This window comes from Balaenoptera acutorostrata, chromosome 14, assembly GCF_949987535.1.
Source record: "Balaenoptera acutorostrata chromosome 14, mBalAcu1.1, whole genome shotgun sequence".
NCBI classification, from domain to species: Eukaryota; Metazoa; Chordata; class Mammalia; order Artiodactyla; family Balaenopteridae; genus Balaenoptera; species Balaenoptera acutorostrata.
Window position 1 is genome coordinate 52,396,944 of NC_080077.1, and position 18,083 is coordinate 52,415,026.

The 18,083-nt window shown below is 39.8% G+C and overlaps 1 protein-coding gene across 3 annotated transcripts in view; it reads left to right on the plus strand.

The window, feature by feature from the left end:
• The first annotated feature begins 463 nt into the window (after positions 1-463).
• Positions 464-18,083, plus strand: part of SNX3 (sorting nexin 3) — a 55,572-nt gene continuing 37,952 nt past the window's right edge. Inside the window, exon 1 of one of the 3 annotated variants that reach the window (XM_057528124.1) lies at positions 464-916. In XM_057528124.1, the coding sequence (XP_057384107.1) occupies positions 755-916 (162 nt within the window). In that variant the 5' untranslated portion in view covers positions 464-754. The remainder of the gene's footprint in view (positions 917-18,083) is intronic. The other 2 variants (XM_057528125.1, XM_057528123.1) reach the window with 2 other exon arrangements.

Sequence of the window (18,083 nt, forward strand, 5' to 3'; positions counted from 1 at the left end):
TGATCTCGCGACGTTGTTTTTATTCCACTCTACTTTCCCACGTTCAATTTACCAAGCCAGACACATGTACGGTGAAACTCAAGTTGATATCAAAATCATTTGAGGCATTAATTCAAGGTTATCTAGAAAGGCATTTTCAGTGGTTTACAGTGAGACGGTGGATAGGTTGGCACTGAGCGTAGGCAGTTTTGTTCGGATTGCGGGCAAACCTCCGCTACCTCGCCGTTTAACTTTTGTCCAAGCGGCTCCCAAGACCGCGAAGACCGTTTCCGGCGTTCTCCCCACTGGTCCAGGCCAAAACGGACACAGCAACACAGGAAGCGCCCGCCCTCGCACCCCCGGTCCCGCAGCACCTGGGCCGCAGACCCGCGGCGGCGCGCTCGCCCGATGCACTGTGGGCGCTGTAGTCTGGCCGGAACCTGTTCGCACCTACAAGTAACCTGACTGCGCTTTTCTTCCTCTGCCTCGTGCGCAGTCACCCTCCGCGGTTTCCCCTGGGGCTCCCGGCCCAGGATGCAGCGTTCCGGCGGGTCAGCTGTTCCCCTCTTGGGGACAGGAGGCGGAAGCCGGAGGGGCGCGGGGAGGAGCTACGCGTGCGGAGAGAACACCCACCGTACGTGCTCGTTCGCCCTGCGACCGCTGCGCGCGAGCCCGGCGTCCCCGCGGCGGGCAGCAGCGGCGGCAGCGGGGTCGGTGGAACGCCGAGGGGGTGGAGGGAGCCCGCGGCGGCGGCGGCGACGGCTGCAGCAGCGAAATGGCGGAGACCGTGGCGGACACCCGGCGGCTGATCACTAAGCCGCAGAACCTGAATGACGCCTACGGGCCTCCCAGCAACTTCCTCGAGATCGATGTGAGCAACCCGCAGACAGTGGGAGTCGGCCGGGGCCGGTTCACCACCTACGAAATCAGGGTCAAGGTGAGGCCGTCTTACGCCCCTACGGAGAGACCCCTCCTGCGGTCCCTGGTGCCCCCAGCCGACCCTGGAGCACAAACCCTCAAACGGCCAAGGCCGCCTAGGCCGGTGCTCCCGGCTGTCCGCGGGCGGGGTTGTGGGCCAGGGCCCTTCTTCGTGTAGGGCTTGGATGGGGGCGGCAGAGTGAGCTGAGCCCAGCGCTGGCACTTGAAGAAGGTACTCGAAGAAGAGGGCGTGGGTTGAGCGCCGCTTGCCCCTCAAGCAGCTGATCTGGGAATGACATCTGAGTTGGAAAGGGGTAGATCTTTCGAGAACACAGCCCTTCATCGGGAAGGGAGCTAGCTGTGACTGAGAAAGGGGGTTTGCGCAAAGTTGAAGTATTTCCGGTTTTCTTTTCCTGGATACTTTTCTCCTAGGTGGCCAAGCCAAGCTGATTGCTTCAGGCCCTTCCCAAGCTACCAAACTCACCTAGGTTGTACGCTTTTCTGAACAGAACCTCATGGGAGTTCACAAAAGCCTGACAAATTTGGTAGGGCTGAGCCAGGCGAGAACGGTGATTGGAAATGATTGACTTTAGTATTTTGGGCCACCGTCGTGCTAAAGGCTGAGGAGTGGGGAGTGTTGCCTACCTCACAATCAGAACTACCACTGCTTTAAGAAAAGCCTGTTCATTTAGGGGTCTTGCTCTCCTAATTTCGAGATTTGCACTTCACTGAATGAAGGAATCAGCTGAAGTAGAAACATATTTATAATTTCATAACTAGTATTTGTTGGTAGTAAGTAATTCAGATGATTTGAAAGATGCTAATTGAGAATAGTGCTTCACTTTCACTCTCTAGTTCAGAATTAAAGAATTTCCTCATGTATGGAAGTATCCTTAAAAATTAGTTACATAAAACGAATCCAGCTGTTAATGACAACAACAACAAATTACTAAAAATTAAGCGTAAGAATTTGGTTTTAGAGTAATCAAAATTTACATAACAAGTTACTATTAACATTTAAGTGGAGTAATTTGTCATTAACTCACATTTTTTTGTGTGGTAGAATACAGCAAAATTTAACATCTTAACCATTTTTAACTGTACAGTTTAGTAGTGTTCAGTTTATTCACTGTTGTGAAACATACTTTAAAAAATGATTTACTTTTCATGTGTTGCTAGAAAAATGTAACAGTCGTCAGACTTTAAGATATGAAACGAACAGGTTCATGTTACAAGCCACCGTTGTCTCCCTAAGGATGTGTGGGCCACAAGCAGTCTTGTTACAGTGAAACTGCAAAATTTGAGCTCCAGTGTACCTAGGGAAGTACATTATCACGTAAGCCAAGTGAAAAAAATGAGGCATTTTTTTTTTTAACTTTTGGAATGGTTTGGGATTGTCTTAAATATATGGCAGATCGTTCAGTAAAAAGAACTTCCTCTTTTACCCTTATTCACTAGCATGTTTTCCTTTATTTCTTGTGCTAAAACAGAGCTTGGTAGTCCTATTTCTAAACTTCCAGAGCTAGTACTTCCTGTCACACAACTGAAGTGGAATCTCCTGCCTACATTTCCTCCATTTAATAACTTTGTGTTTATCATGCTGAGTGCCTTATATTAAATGGACTCTAGTATGATAATTATTTTAAAAATTCATCTGATATTTTATTACCAAATAGCTTATGTGACACTTAAAAATAGTGTTTATGGTATGATCATTTGTATTCTGGAGATTAAAATCCTTTTTAAGAGTGATTAATGAGTTAAGGAATTAACAAAGTACACATCTACACTGGTTTGTTAGATTATATACACCAGTTTGTTTTGTGTTAATGACTGTTAGGTCATAAGTCATGTGCCCTCTAAGAAAATGTAATTGAGTTTCTAATGCTTATGAAATGCCATTGGGGATTCTCTTAATAATGTAATGTGTTAACTTAAAACTCAGGACACCATATAGTAAGATATTAGAACTTATTTTAGCAGCATGTGATTTTTGAGAAAAATTAAGGTAGAACTGCCAGAGAGATGAATAGGTAAGTCATTTTGTCATTTTTTTTATTACTACTTTTCTAAACTCTTCCTGCTCTCCCTAGCTCCTGCTGCTTGCCTTCTGCTGTTGAATTTGACATGTGGCAAACCATTTTATGTTCCAAAGTTTGGGCCCTTAAACTATCTTATAGTTACTCTCTAACTCTAATCTTGAGAAAAATGTTCCACTTTATAGGATCTGATTGAAATTACTCTAATTCACAGAGTAATTTTATCTGGATGGTGGCACTTTAGAATGCAAGTTTCCCAGTCTCCATTTATCTTTTGGTTTGAGGATAGTGTTTAAGACTATTAGGATCACTTGATTAATATCTCTGGGCTTTTGAAAATAATTGGTACAGTGTTAATGTTTTTTAAAATTGTTCTAATGGTAGATATAGCAGAGAGCACCATAAATGATTAAAAGTTTTTGAAAGCTCAGGGTCTAGAATTATTTTGGCATATTAAAGGGAAGGCTAAAGGGGAGATTCAGTCACTGTTTATGAAGTTTGTGCTATAACGTAACTTTAATTTTCTGGAGATTTTAAGTTAATTAAGGTCTATTGTACCTAGAGACAACTGTTTTGAACAGGAGTGAAGTTAAGGATATTTCTTGAGCTCTGAGTTCAAAGAATAGATTTATCATTTATTAGCAGAGTAAGGTGCAGAATCTAAGCTCCACTTCCCCTCTGTAAAATAGGTATGCTAATAATAGTACAGTTGGCCCTCTGTATCTGCTGGTTCCTCATAGGAGGATTGAACCAACCACAGATCTAAAATAGAAAAAAATTCCAGAAAGTTCCAAAAAGCAAAACTTGAATTTGCTGCACACTAGCAACTATTTATATAACATTTACATTGTATATTAAGTATTATAAGTAATGAAGAGATGATTTAAAGTAAAAGGGAAGGACTTCCCTGGTGGCACAGTGGTTAAGAATCCGCCTGCCAATGCAGGGGACACAGGTTCGAGCCCTGGTACGGGAAGATCCCACATGCCGCGGAGCAACTAAGCCCATGCGCCACAACTACTGAGTCTGTGCACCACAACTACTGAGCCTGTGCTCTAGAGCCCACGAGCCACAAGTACTGAGCCTGTGTGCCACAACTACTGAAGCCCGTGTGCCTAGAGCCCATGCTCTGCAACAAGAGAAGCCACTGCAATGTGGAAGCCCACGCACCACAACAAAGAGTAACCCCTGCTCACTGCAACTAGAGGAAGCCCACGTGCAGCAACAAAGACCCAATGCAGCCAAAAATAAATAAATAAATAAATTTATTAAAAAATAAAGTAAAAGGAAGGATGTGTGTAGGTTATATGCAAATACTAAGCCATTTTATATAAGGAACTTGAGCATCTGCAGATTTTAATATGGAGGTGTGTGTGTCTTGGAACCAAATCCCCCGTGGATACTGAGGGATGACTGTACCTACCTCATAGGGCTAAATGCCATAATGCACATAAATCTCTTTAGCACAGTGACTGGTATATAATAGGTACTCAAAAGTTACCTCTTTCTAAATACAGCTACCTCTAAATTAAAAGTCATTGATCAGCTAACTACATTTTCTATGTTAATGTGCAGTTGAGCTACTAAAATCATTGAATTTTCTTGTCAAGAAACATGTATTTTGTGGCATTCCACGTGGGAAGTTGTGATGCCATTCAGAACATAGTAAATTTCACACTTAAGAACAAAAATAATGAATAGAATCCTCCATATTTTAAGGTAGTATGTTTCCTATGATTGTACTAGTATTTTTTTTCCAGTTTGAGATATAATTGACATATAAAATTGTATTTGTTTAGGGTGTACAACATAATGATTTGCTATATACATATATATAAATGATTACCACAATAATTTTTTAAATAAATTTATTTATTTATTAACTTTTTGGCTGCGGTGAGTCTTCGTTGCTGTGTGCGGGCTTTCTCTAGTTGCGGTGAGCGGGGGCTACGCTTGGTTGCGGTGCGTGGGCTTCTTATCGCGGTGGCTTCTCTTGTTGCGGAGCACGGGCTCTAGGCTCACGGGCTTCAGTAGTTGCAGCACGCGGGCTCAGTAGTTGTGGCTCACGGGCTCTAGAGTGCAGGCTCAGTAGTTGTGGCACACGGGCTTAGTTGCTCCGTGGCATGTGGTATCTTCCCGGACCAGGGCTCGAACCCGTGTCTCCTGCATTGGCAGGCGGATTCTTTTTTTTTTTTTTTTTAATTTTTATTTATTATTTATTTATTATGTTTATTTTTGGCTGTGTTGGGTCTTCGTTTCTGCGCGAGGGCTTTCTCCAGTTGCGGCGAGCGGGGGCCACTCTTCATCGTGGTGCGCGGGCCTGTCACCATCGCGGCCTCTCTCGTCGCGGAGCAGAGGCTCCAGACGCTCAGGCTCAGCAGTCGTGGCCCACGGGCCCAGCCGCTCCGCGGCACGTGGGATCCTCCCAGACCAGGGCTCGAACCCGTGTCCCCCGCATTGGCAGGCAGACTCTCAACCACTGCGCCACCAGGGAAGCCCGTGGCAGGCGGATTCTTAACCACTGTGCCACCAGGGAAGTCCAATTACCACAATAATTTTAGTGAATATTCATCACTGCACATAGTTCTAAAAGAAGCTTTTTGAAATTGAGGCATATTAAAACATAACACTGAATAGTAAAGTTTGCTAATAAACAGTGTGATGAGAAAGATAGTGAAAGTCGCATCTTGACAGTATTTAAAATCATTCTAAACCTGTATTGGTGATTCTTCTGTGGATGAGTCCTCTCATTTTAAATTGAGAGTCATTAATATCCTGATCAGAAATAAGTTAATTTTTAGACTTGTTTTTAGGATTTATAAGAATCAGTTGTTAAAGGGCCAAAATAGTATTTTAAAGAATCAAGGCATTTTGGAGCCAAAGGACATCTGCAGGATCTGTGTAGCTTTATCAGTTGGCCATGAGATGTTGTCTGATAAACATATTTGCTGCCAGCTACAGCTCACCTCCAGGATCTCTGTCAGGGAAAGGCATTTTGCTAGCTTTGAAGAGTCTCATCTTACCTAACCCATCCCTTAAGATGGGGGGAGGGAGGCAGTGGCAATTAAAAAGCAGCCCAGTTATATTGTGTTAAGGGAGTCTGTTCTATGTTGTTCATTTTGACAAATAAGGGAACCAAGGCACAGAAAGTTGTCTCTAACCCAAAGTAAATTATCTAACTAGTGTCAGAGCCAGGGTTGGATTTGAAGTATTCTGGTCCTGGGTCAGAATTGCTTCACAGCTGCAGTTAATTGAATTTAAAACAATGCATTAAAACCTTTGTTATCTACTGCCTAGTGTTGGGTAACCCTCAAGTGTCTGAACCTTTAGAAGGAAATCCCAGTGTTGGCACCCTTGAGACCTGAGAGTTGACTCTTCAGTAATCCACAGTAGATAAGATGCACCCAGGAAAAATAAATAGCTTAAAAGAGCTTACTGTTGAATTCTGTGCTATGATGAGATGACCTGAAGAAAAAGTGTGTTGTGGATTGGCTTTCTCATGTTATGTTAAAGCTGAAAAGTTAGGGGATTTATCACTTGAGTACCTGCTCTGTTCAATGGACTTTGCTATATATAGTATAATTTGATCTTTGAGGTAACCAAGCAGAGCAGATGATATCTTTGTTTTGCAAATGTGAAAGCTGAAATCACTCTTGGTCCTCATCTATTGTCCTTCCTTCATTCTTATTTCAGTCCTGCTGAACTACTTGTATCTCCCAAGGAAGCTGACTGGTATCCAGGCCTTTGCACACACTTCCTCCTCTGTTAAAAAGTCTTCCTTTAGCAGCCTCATCTATCATTACTTGTCCTGCAGGACTCAGCCTTGATTTTACCTTTTTAGAGATTTTGCTGATCCCTGGAATCTAGACTGGATTTCCTTCCTGGGTGCCCTTGTAGCCCTATTAGGATTAAGTCTGTTTGCTTGTCTGCAGCTTCCTTTAGTTCCTGTTTCTTCTACTATAACTTCCTAGAGGACAGGGACTGTCATGATCACCCTTACTCAACACCTGACATTGTGCTTGGCATGCAGTGGATTCTTCGGGGTCAATGAAGTTTAGGGAGGTTAAGTAACTTGTCCAAAATCACAGCTATTAAATAGCAGAACTGGGATTTGAATCTATATTTTCTGACCTTCAGAGCCCTTTTTCTTCCACCCTCACTGAACATTCAGATCACCTGGAGCGCTGCCGAAACCCTTTAGATTCTCTCTTAATTGAGTTGGGGTGGGACTTGGGAAGTGGTAATCTAAAAAGCACCCCAGCAAGGCCAGCTGACCGATGTGCAGCAAGGATTATCCCCGGAGGCACCATGCTCTCTGTGTCTGAGATACGACAGGCAGCAGAGTCGGACGAAGAAAGATACGTGGAGCCACAATGGTCGGTAGCCTTGATGAGTTTTTTAAAAAGGCAAATTCGGGGGGGGGGGGGGGGAAGAAAGAAGCAGCAGATCCTTACAGCAAAGAGGAAAACCAGTGATATTTGCCAAAGATGAAAACTATTTTTAGAGGGGAGACAGTTTAGATACTAAGCTGAAAGCACGCCAGCAGCTTAGCTTTGGGGGAAGAAGGGAGAAGGCATTGACTACATTCCGCCAAGCCAGATCTTTTTGCCCCTGTCTTGCACCATCCATGTCTATATCCCTGTGTAATAATCATGAGAGTAAGCCAGAAATCAGGACGAGACAAAATATATATCCACTTAAATAATCTTTATATTTTATTAATATTCCCACTCTATACCTTTAAAGTGGAAAATCTACAAGTGCTTAATTTTTAAGCTATTTTGGTGATTCCATGAGAGATTTTTCATCTCCTCACCTTCACAATCATGCTTACAAAAAAAAAAAAAAAAAAGGATTGAACTGTTATTTTTAGATACTTCTATGTTTGTACCATATTATGCTGCTTCCATGTAAGCAGAGCCAGCAATTTTTTGAGTATTAGATAAGAAAGATGGTGTCCAAGAAAAGCAATAGTGTAATCTTGGTACTGCTGTTTACTGATTCCTTAGTTAAATGACTTAAAGCTCTCAGCCAAAGTTCTACTTCTTTTAAAGAAATATTTAACTTAGAATCTAGGAAATTGGACAGGGTAGTAAAATGTGACATATGCTGTAGTTTGCCAGAAAGCTTGTATCAATTAAGATACAGTTTGGACTGGTCTCACAGAGACCTCAAAAAATGAGTTTATTTTTTTCTTGTGAAGAAGTCTCTAGCAGTCCAGGGCTGGTATTGTGACTATCAGCTCCCAGTATCACATCCACATTCTAGCCAAGGGGAAGGCATATTCCTGCCCCACTGCCACATTTGGCTACAAAGGAAGCTGGAATTTAGTCGAGCTGGGCAGCCATATGAAGAAAGGAGGAACAGACACTGTTCTCTGCTTCACCACGGTGGCAAATAAGTGATTGGGATCAGCCTTCTAGGGTGTGGCTCTAGCAACATTCTGATCATGTCTCTTGATTCTTCCCTTTGTTTGCTGATGACTGAAATTTCAATGTTTAGAGAAAGTTCATTTGATTTGTAAGAAATAAAATTTGAGCTCCCGTTTTGACATTCTTAAATGTGAATAAGTTTCCATCCCTTCCTGAGAAAATTTTGGTGAGTAGAGAAAGGAGGCAAGCATGAAGACATGGCGTATTGATAGAGGTATATCATGGGGTTGAGTTTGGTTTAGAGGTACTGAAAATAGATGATTAACATTTTTTTGCCTTCAGTGACTGTAAAACTATGTAGGCGGTTTTACTTAGGACCAGCGTTTTAGCTGATGACATTGAATGATGGAGTATGTTGTTTGAGCCACCTAAATAAGTGAGGTCAGTGTCTCTTACCAGAGAATCATAGGAAGACTTTAAATCATTTTAATAAAATTACTTAGTGCCTAACAATATTGGAATGGTCACTTTCTAAATTCTGTGCTCTCTAGACTTTGATTTTATCAATGATGTAGCATCTCTGTTTCCTTGGCTTTCCTAAAATTATTCCACACCTGCCACCTATAGCTTGTTTGCTTTCTGTGTTTTCCATTCCTGTCCTTGTGGTATGAGCTTCTCTGTTCTGTAGGAAGTTTGGGCATTCTAATCCATAGAGAGGAACAAAGGAGCCTCAAAGCTCCCCTTCTCGTGTCTAGTTCTCAGTATCTCCTCTCTTGCCATGAAATTATTGATCATCTTCAGGTGGAAATAGAAGCAGATAAAAATCTTGTTGGCTAGGCATACTTCTGTGTATCACCAGATCTTTGTTTAAATTTACACTCAAATATTTCCCCCATATTATATAACTGAGAACATTCTTAAGACACTAATCACTCTAGAGCAGGGATCAGCAAGCTGTGGGCTTCCCTGTTTTTGTAAAGTTTTATTAGAACACAGCACACCTTTTAATGTTCTGTTTACATAGTATTTATGACTACTTTCGCACTGAAAGGGCAGAGGTTAGTAGTTGCAACAGCCTAAAATATTTACTGTCTTGCCATCTGAGAAAAAGGCTGCCAATGCCTGGTCTAAATTTTATGTAGCATTGAAGTATTGGAAATCAAAAGCACTTGGAGAATCTTATTTTCAAAACATGAGACTTTGAAAAAAACATTCAATTAGAATGCCAGTAGTAAATGATGGAGGAAATGGTAGTTAAATATAACACTGCTAGTTAGGTTTTTTTCCTTAGACATTCATCAGATACCAATAGGATTTTAAAGCATAGTCATATTCTTGGGTGCTGAATGGAAATATTAGATGCCATTTTTTCCTTCTGAAGGTCCTGTTTTTGCAAAGACACAATCTAACTTTGTGAGTTATTAGATTACATCTACTATTCATATTAAGGCCAAGCACAAGGATTTTTAGTTTATAAAATTAATTTTCTTACTTGAAGCCTTTTATAAACTCCTTTGAATAACTACTTAGAGAAAGTTGGTGCTGATAAAAACTGTTAAGCAGCTGGTTCATGGTAGTTGAGGTTCAGTCAATAAACCAGTGGCAAAACTGAAGATGGTGCCTGACAAAACTATAGTCAGTTCTAGCCAGGATTGGGGTTTGGATATTTTTCAGCTCAGAATTAACTTTTCATGCCATATCATCATTTAATGTTTTGTGTTCTTACATGGTAACTCTCTACGTATTATGGCAGTATACCATTATTAAATGATTAAATTGGTATTGGTTGAACTATTGACATGGGTAAGTTTAATGTCTGAGTTGTAGAAAGGGGTTAAGTTGAAAATTGAGGAACTGTAATATTAGCTCTCAAAACGGGACAATATAGTAAATTGATAAAATTTTTATCTTAGTTTAAAGGGCAGATGATGTTGATACACTTAAGTTGAAATAAATTATGGAGCTTTTCACTAAGATGTTAGGATATGGTTCTTATCTGTAATCTGTGTATTTGCCCAGTTTTATTCTCTCAAGATTCTAATCTAACTAAATTTCTTTTTAGATTTAACTTGACATTTGAGTAGCCCCTGTGGGCCAGTTGTTTTATTGAGCACTTGGAATGCTAAGTTTAATAAGACATGGTTGCTGCATTTAGCAAGTTCACACCAACTTGAAACAGGACTAGACATTTTCTTTTATCAGTTTTCCCTAAAAGTGTCCAATAAATGAACATTTATGAACCACCTACTACATCCCAGACACTGTGCTAACATATGTCTTGCCCTTAAAGGCAAGAAACTTATAGACTGGCGGTAGGGAGGTAGGTCAATTCAATTCAGTTCAATTCAGTTCAGTTTAATGGTACTACTTGGTGAAGATAGTCATAATGTGCAGTAGGAACCCAGGCCTGCATGAGGGACAGGGTGGGGGGGTAAGGGCAGAATGGGCCGGGAGTGTTCTAGGCAGAGAGAGCAGCTGTCTTTTCCATCCTTCACTGCCAACATCTGATGTTGTCAATAACCTGCCAAAGTCACACAGTATTAATACCGGATTCTGACCACTTTATGCCCTGGGACCCCTTGTTACTATCTGGCTCGTACATATTTCTCTACCTCTTTATTTATGGTTTGTTTTAAGCATCTCTTGGGCAATTGCTATATCTCAGGTGGTATGGTAGGTACTTTCTTCTGTGTTTTCTTTGATATAGTTTTAGTTATCTGACTGCCTCTTCTTAGAAACTATAATGACTCTTATTTCCAGTTACAACAGATCATAGAAATAAACCAGGGTCATTCTTACTTAACAGTAGTCATTTCCTTTATCAGCCTGATCATGCTTTGTGATATAGCCAAGAAAGTTTACCTGCTGTCCTCCTCCCAAACCTAACCCAAATGACCTTATCTATCCTCCTTGCAAAAGCTCATCCAGATATATATACATTGTATAGGCTGGTTTTCCCACTAACCAATATTGTATCAGTTGCATAACAAACCACCCCAAAACTTAATGATATAAAACAGTGATTTATTTCCATCCATTCTGTGGTTTGGCTGGGCAGTTTCTCTGCTAGTTTTTGCCTGTGCTCTCCAGCTTTTGAGCTGGAGAGTTGTCATGTCTGGCATTTGATGGCATGTCTGACTATCCCCTGGGGTGCCTCATTGTCTTCTATACGGCCTCATTCTCCAGTAGGCTATACTGGCTTCCTTATATGGCAGTCTTAGAATAGCATTCCAAGAGAATGAAGATAGAAAGTTGCAAGACCTCTTGAGTTTTAGGCTCTGAAACTTGCTTGTCACTTCTACCACATTCTGTTGGTCAAAGCAAGTCATAAAGCTAGTCTAGATTCAAATAGACTCCACCTCTCAGATGGAAGGAGCTTCAAAGAATTTGTGGCAACATTTATTTACCACACATTACTTGTTAGGGATCTCCAAATGTCATAGTTGGTGGCACCTGTGGCTTGGGTGATTGTGGGAGCAGAATAACAATTCCTCAAAGATTTCTACTCCCTAATAACTAGAACCTGTGAATATGTTACCTTACATATGTTACCTTTGGAGATAATGATCAAATTAAGGATCTTGAGATGGAGAGGTTATCCTGGATTATCTGGGTGGGTCCAGTATAATCACAAGGGTCCTTATAAGTGAAACAGGCAGGAGAGTCAGTCACAGAAGATGTGACAATGGAAGCAGAGGTTGGAGTGATCTAATTGCTGACTTTGAAGATGGAAGAAAGGACCATGAGCTGAAGAATGCAGGTAGCCTCCAGAATCTAGATAAGACAAGGAAACAAATTCTCTCCTAGATCCTCCAGAAGGAATGCAGCCCTAGTGACATCTTGATTTAGCCCATTGAGACTCATTTCGGGCTTCTGACCTCCAAAACTGTGAGATAATAAATTTGTGTTGTTTTAAGCTACTAAGCTTGTGGTAATTTGTTAAAGCAGCAAATAGGAAACTAGTAAGAATGACATGCCGCTGTCCTAAAGATCATTTCCAACAGAAGGAAACACTGTAGACTCACTCCAAGAGAATGAGAGTCAGTGGGGACTGGGGCTCAGCCTGACTCTGAGCCTTGGTCATAGGCCACACAGCCGTGTCTTTCTTTTCTCCATCAGAATCTAGCACCATCGGCTCTCATTATCCCTTGCCTTCTAGTCTGCCAAGGTGTTTTACCAAAGGCAGAGAAAAATATTTTTTCTCATGGAAAAAGTTAAGCGTGTTACTTAAGTTAATAGCCTGTAGAGGATTAGTTTTCCAAACTATAGAGAAAATTACTAAAAGACTGTCACTTTGGCTGTCCAAGTGTAGGTCAAGATTAACAGTGCATTTTTTTAAAAGGATTGAGTGTAAGAGGAAGAACCACCTAATCTTTGATACAGTTGTTTACCCTTGCTGTTGCGATATAGTGCCTTTGTATGAGAGAGGGCTAACTTCTGAGACTAGACAAGTGTAAAATAATGTTTTAGGTGATGAATACCTTAGGTTATTGGCTCTTGATTAAAACTTAGAAAAGATTTCATACTTTATTGTAAGGCCTTTGACCCTCCATAATTCCAAGCAAAGTCTTAAAGCAAAAGTATCTTCCATTCACTGCACACCTTAGGAGAAAAGTATTTTGAGTATTGCAACTTGTGATTCTAGGTCTCAAAGTCTAAAATATATTTAAGGATTTCAAACAGTGAATGTATAACTAAATAATTTCTTCTGATGTCACACGATTTTTTATGTTTCTATTTTGAGAAGAAACCTGAACCTTAACTTGAGGCAGTCATTCAGAATGAACAAAAACAATCTTTTAAAACACCCACATCCATTTGTGACAGAATAGATTTTAAAAATCCAACTTAAAAGATTATGAAGCATATAAAAATATGTATCAAATATGTATGGTACCCAGAGCTTCTTTATGAAGAAAGTTCAAGAATGTCAAAGCTAACAGAGCATTGTAGAAGGATTATAATTATATAGAATCTGATCAAACTTTAATAAAATTAAGAAAAGCTTTATAGGTTGAAGTAGGACATCAGTTATAGATATACTTCAGTGGATTACTTAGAACTAATATGTTCTTTGATCTGCTTTTCTCTAGAACTTTTGATATTCTTTGTCTAAAACTGCTTTAATACAGTAGCCATTAGCTATATTGGGCTATTTAAAGTTTTAGACTCAAACTACCAGACATATCTTTGTCCAGTTTCCTTGGAATTCAGATTGACTTGTTTGACTTGTCTTTAGTTGACTATAATTGATATTGGCCTCAAATCTACAGGATGGCTCATATATGAAGGGACCAGTGCACACAGGGCTTTTTCTCCTGAGGTTTTGTTTTGTTTTGCTTTTTACCTTTTTGCCCTGTCTCACTGTGTTTCTGGTCAGTGGTCACTCACAATCTGGTCACTGTTAACCCCTGTGCCAAACTCTAGGTGTGACTGACTGCACACACACCCCATTCTTTACTGATTGAGAGAAATTTTCTTAATTTCTCTCTTTTAATCAAACAAAGGTTAGAGACTTCTTTTTTTTTTTCTAAGTTGCCCAAGAGGCAAGATTTTTTCTTTTTAATAAATTTATTTATTTATTTATTTTTGGCTGCATCGGGTCTTCGTTGCTGCACGCGGGCTTTCTCTAGTTGCTGCAAGCCGGGGCTACTCTTCATTGCAGTGCACGGGCTTCTCATTGCAGTGGCTTCTCTTGTTGCGGAGCACGGGCTCTAGGCGCACGGGCTTCAGTAGTTGTGGCACGTGGGCTTCAGTAGTTGTGGCTCGCGGGCTCTAGAGCACAGGCTCAGTAGTTGTGGCATACGGGCTCAGTTCCTCCGCAGCATGTGGGATCTTCCCGGACCAGGGCTTGAACCCATGTCCCCTGCATTGGCAGGCGGATTCTTAACCACTGCCAGCAGGGAAGCCCGACTTATTTTCGTGATAGGATCATTTTATTACATTAGGAAATTGAGTATCATGTGGTTTCAGAGACATCTTAGCAGTTTTTTCATGTCAGTATTGCCAGAAATTCTATATTCTATGCCAGAGTCTGCAGAGAAATTTTGTTTTAATTTGTAGTTGCTGTTATTTACTACTGTTATTTCCTATACTTGTCCTGACATTACATTTTGTTTCTCTCACTCTCCATCCATTCCTTTATAGGGCTCCCTGGTGTTATTCCACCAACAGAAGACCTGACGCATATCTCATTTTCTTTTTGGGTTTTGACTGATGGGTCTATCATAGTGTTTAAGTTTTCCTCTCAAGGAAGGTAGACTTCTCTCCCAGTTGATCTAAACATCTGGGGCAGTCTTTTCCGACCTAGTGATGGTAGAAGAGAACTGGAGGCAGACTTAGTATTATGTGTGTTGGGGGCAGAGGAACAAAACTATTGAGTACTTATGTACTATGGACTTCCATTCTTTTAGAGTCTCTACTAATTTTTTTGTTCTTTGGGAGATAACATTTAACATATTCTAAGTGTTTAACACTTGAACTATGGACATGAATTCATATCCCAGTTTTGCCCTACCTGCTAATTGAATGCCCTTGGGCAATTAACCCCTGTGAACTTTTTGTCCATCCTAAGATGAGAGTGTTAGGATCTTCCTCAGAATTACATGAGAATTAAATGACGTGTGTTACGGACTTTAAATACTATCGTGTTTATTTAATATTAGCCACTGCTGTTATAATCTGAGAGTTGGCTCCAGCTTTCTATTTATTGCATTGTCAAAAAAGAGAAGAAAGCGCTGATTTCAGTAAATGATTAGTTTTAAGAATCCATTACTCGTTCTCTTATAGAATGTATTATTTTAAAGATTCTTATAGAATGTATTATTATTTGGCAATAGATGGTAGTGATGGTTGCACAACAATGTGAATGTACTTAATGCTACAGAACTCTGTACACTTAAAACTGCACACTTTGTACACTTAAAATGGTAACTTTTATGTTATGTACATTTTACCACCATAAAAAAACATGGAAATGAATAATGGGGGAGGGGCGGTTGTTTAATTTTATATCATCTTTCCTCTCAAGTTACCAAAGCAAGGGAGGAAAGCAGTTCTTCAAGACCTTTTGCCAAGAATCTCAATTCTTTTGTCTTAAAGTCTGTTTTATCTGATACTAATATAGCTACTCCAGCTTTCTTACGGTTATTTGTAGGCTATATATAATTTCCCATCCTTCCACTTTTAACCTGTTTTTGTTTTTGAATATTAAGTGTGTCTCTTGTAGACAGGATATAAGTTTTTTATTCAGTCTCAATAATCTCCGCCTTTTGATTGGAGTATGTAATCCATTTATGTTTTATTTTGTGTTTTTAATTGAGATATAGTTCATGTGTAATATTATATAAGTTTCAGGTGTACAACATAGTGATTCACAATTTTTAAAGGCTATAGTCCATTTATAGTTATTAAAAAATATTGGCTGCATTCCCTGTGTTGTACAGTATATCCTTGTAGCTTATTTATTTTATACATAGTAGTTTGTACCTCTTAATCCCCTACCCCTGTTTTGCCCCTCCCTCCTTCCCTCTTCCCACTGGTAACCACTACTTTGTCCTCTGTCTGTGAGTCTGTTTCTTTTTTGTTCATTAGTTTGTTTTATTTTTTAGATTCCACATATAAGTGGTATCATACAGTATTTGTCTTTCTCTGCCTGACTTACTTCACTTAGCCTAATACCCTCCAAGTCCATCCATTGTTGTCGCAAATGGCAAAATTTCATTCTTTTATGGCTGAGTAGTATCCACTGTAATACACATACACGCACACACACACACTCTTATATACCACATCTTCTTTATCCATCCATCTATTGATGGACACTTACATTGCTTCCATATTGTGGCAATTGTAAATAATGCTGCTGTGAACATTGGGGTACGTGCATCTTTCCAAATAAGTGTTTTCTTTTTTTTCAGATACTTACCCAGGAGTGGAATTGATGGGTCTTATGGTAGTTCTATTTTTAGTTTTTGAGAAACCTCCATACTGTTTTTCACAGTGGCTGCACCAATTTATATCCTCATCAATAGTTTACGAGGGTTCCCTTTTCTCCACATCCTTCCAGCATTTGTTATTTGTAGTCTTTTTGACAGTAGCCATTCTGACAGGTGTGAAGTGATGTCTCATTGTGGTTTTAATTTGCGTTACTCGGATGATTAACAGTGTTGAGCACCTTGTCCCGTGCCTTTTGCCCAGCTGTGTGTCTTTGGAAAAATATCTGTTCAGGTCTTCCCATTTTTTAATTGGATTGTTTGCTTTTTTGCTGTCAAGTTGTAAGAGCTGTTTATATATTTTTGAGATTAACCCCTTATTGGTCATTTCATTTGCAAATATTTTCTCCCTTAATCCGTTTATCTTTAATGAAATTACTGGTATGATGGGTTTATTTCTGCCATTTTGATACTTGTTTTCTGTATGTCTCATATTTTTGTTTCTCTGTTCCTCCTTTACTGCTTTTTGTGTTAAATAGATATTTTCTATTGTACCATTTAAATTCCTGAGACCCTTTTACTTCTTTTTAAAAATTATTATTAGTGTTTGATCTAGGAATTACAGTATGCCACAGCTTTTCACAATGTACTTCAGATTATACCAGCTTAATTCCAGTGAAACAGGGACCTTAGTCCAATATACCTCCCCCTTCCTTCATGCTATTTTGTCATGTGTTACATTTTTATATGTTATAATGGCAATAATTTTATAATTGTTTTATGCAATTGTCTTTTTAATCAGCTAAGAAAAGAGAAAAATTTATTTTTTACTGTATTATCAATTTACATATGTAATTGCCTTTATTGCTGCTCTTTATTTCTTCATGTGGATCCCATTTACCATCTAGTATCATTTCTTTTCAGCCTGAAGGGCTTTCTTTATTATTTCTTGTAAGGTAGATGTGCTTACTATGAATTCTTACAGTCTTTGTTCATCTGGGAATGTCTTATTTAATCTTTATTTTTGAAGGATAGTTTTGCTGGATATATTAGTTTTCTACTGCTGCATTAAAAATTATCATAAATGCAGTACCTTAAAATATTACCTTACCAGTTTCTATAAGTCAGAGGTCTGGGCATGGCTTAGCTCGGCCCTTTGCTCAGGTCTCACAAGGCCTACAGTCAGGGGTTGGCCAAGGTTTTGGTCTCATGTGAGGCTTGGGATTCTTTCTAGGCTCACATAATTGGCAGAATTCATTTTCTTGGAGGTTATAGAATTTATAGTAGCCTTCCTCTTCAAGGCTAGTCAGACTATCTCTTTGGTCTAAGAGGAACTAAAGCCCTCTCTTAAGGAACTCACCTGATTTAAGTCAAACCCATCCCCCAAAAATCTCCCTTTTGATGAACTCAAAGTCAAAATGATTAGGGACTTTAATTCCATATGCAAAATTCTTTCACTTTGTCAGAGAATGTAATCTAATCATTGAAGTGACATCCATAGGACTCACCCACACTTAAAAGGAGGTGTGTACACCATGGGGTGGGAATTTGGGGGGCCGTGTCAGAATTCTGTCTACTACGCTAGGTAGTAGTAGAATATTCCACTGCTTCCTGGTCCCCATTGTTTCAGGGGGAAGTCAGCTGTTAATCTTATTGTGGGGGATTGGGGGCTATGTGATGAGTCATTTTTCTCTTGCTACTTTCAAAATTTTCTGCTTGTCTTTGTCTTTCAACATTTTTACCATGATGTGTATAGAGTCTCTTTGTGTTTCTCCTACTTGGAATTCATTGAGCTTCTTGGATGTGCAGATTAAAGATTTTAGTCAAATTTGGCAAGTCTT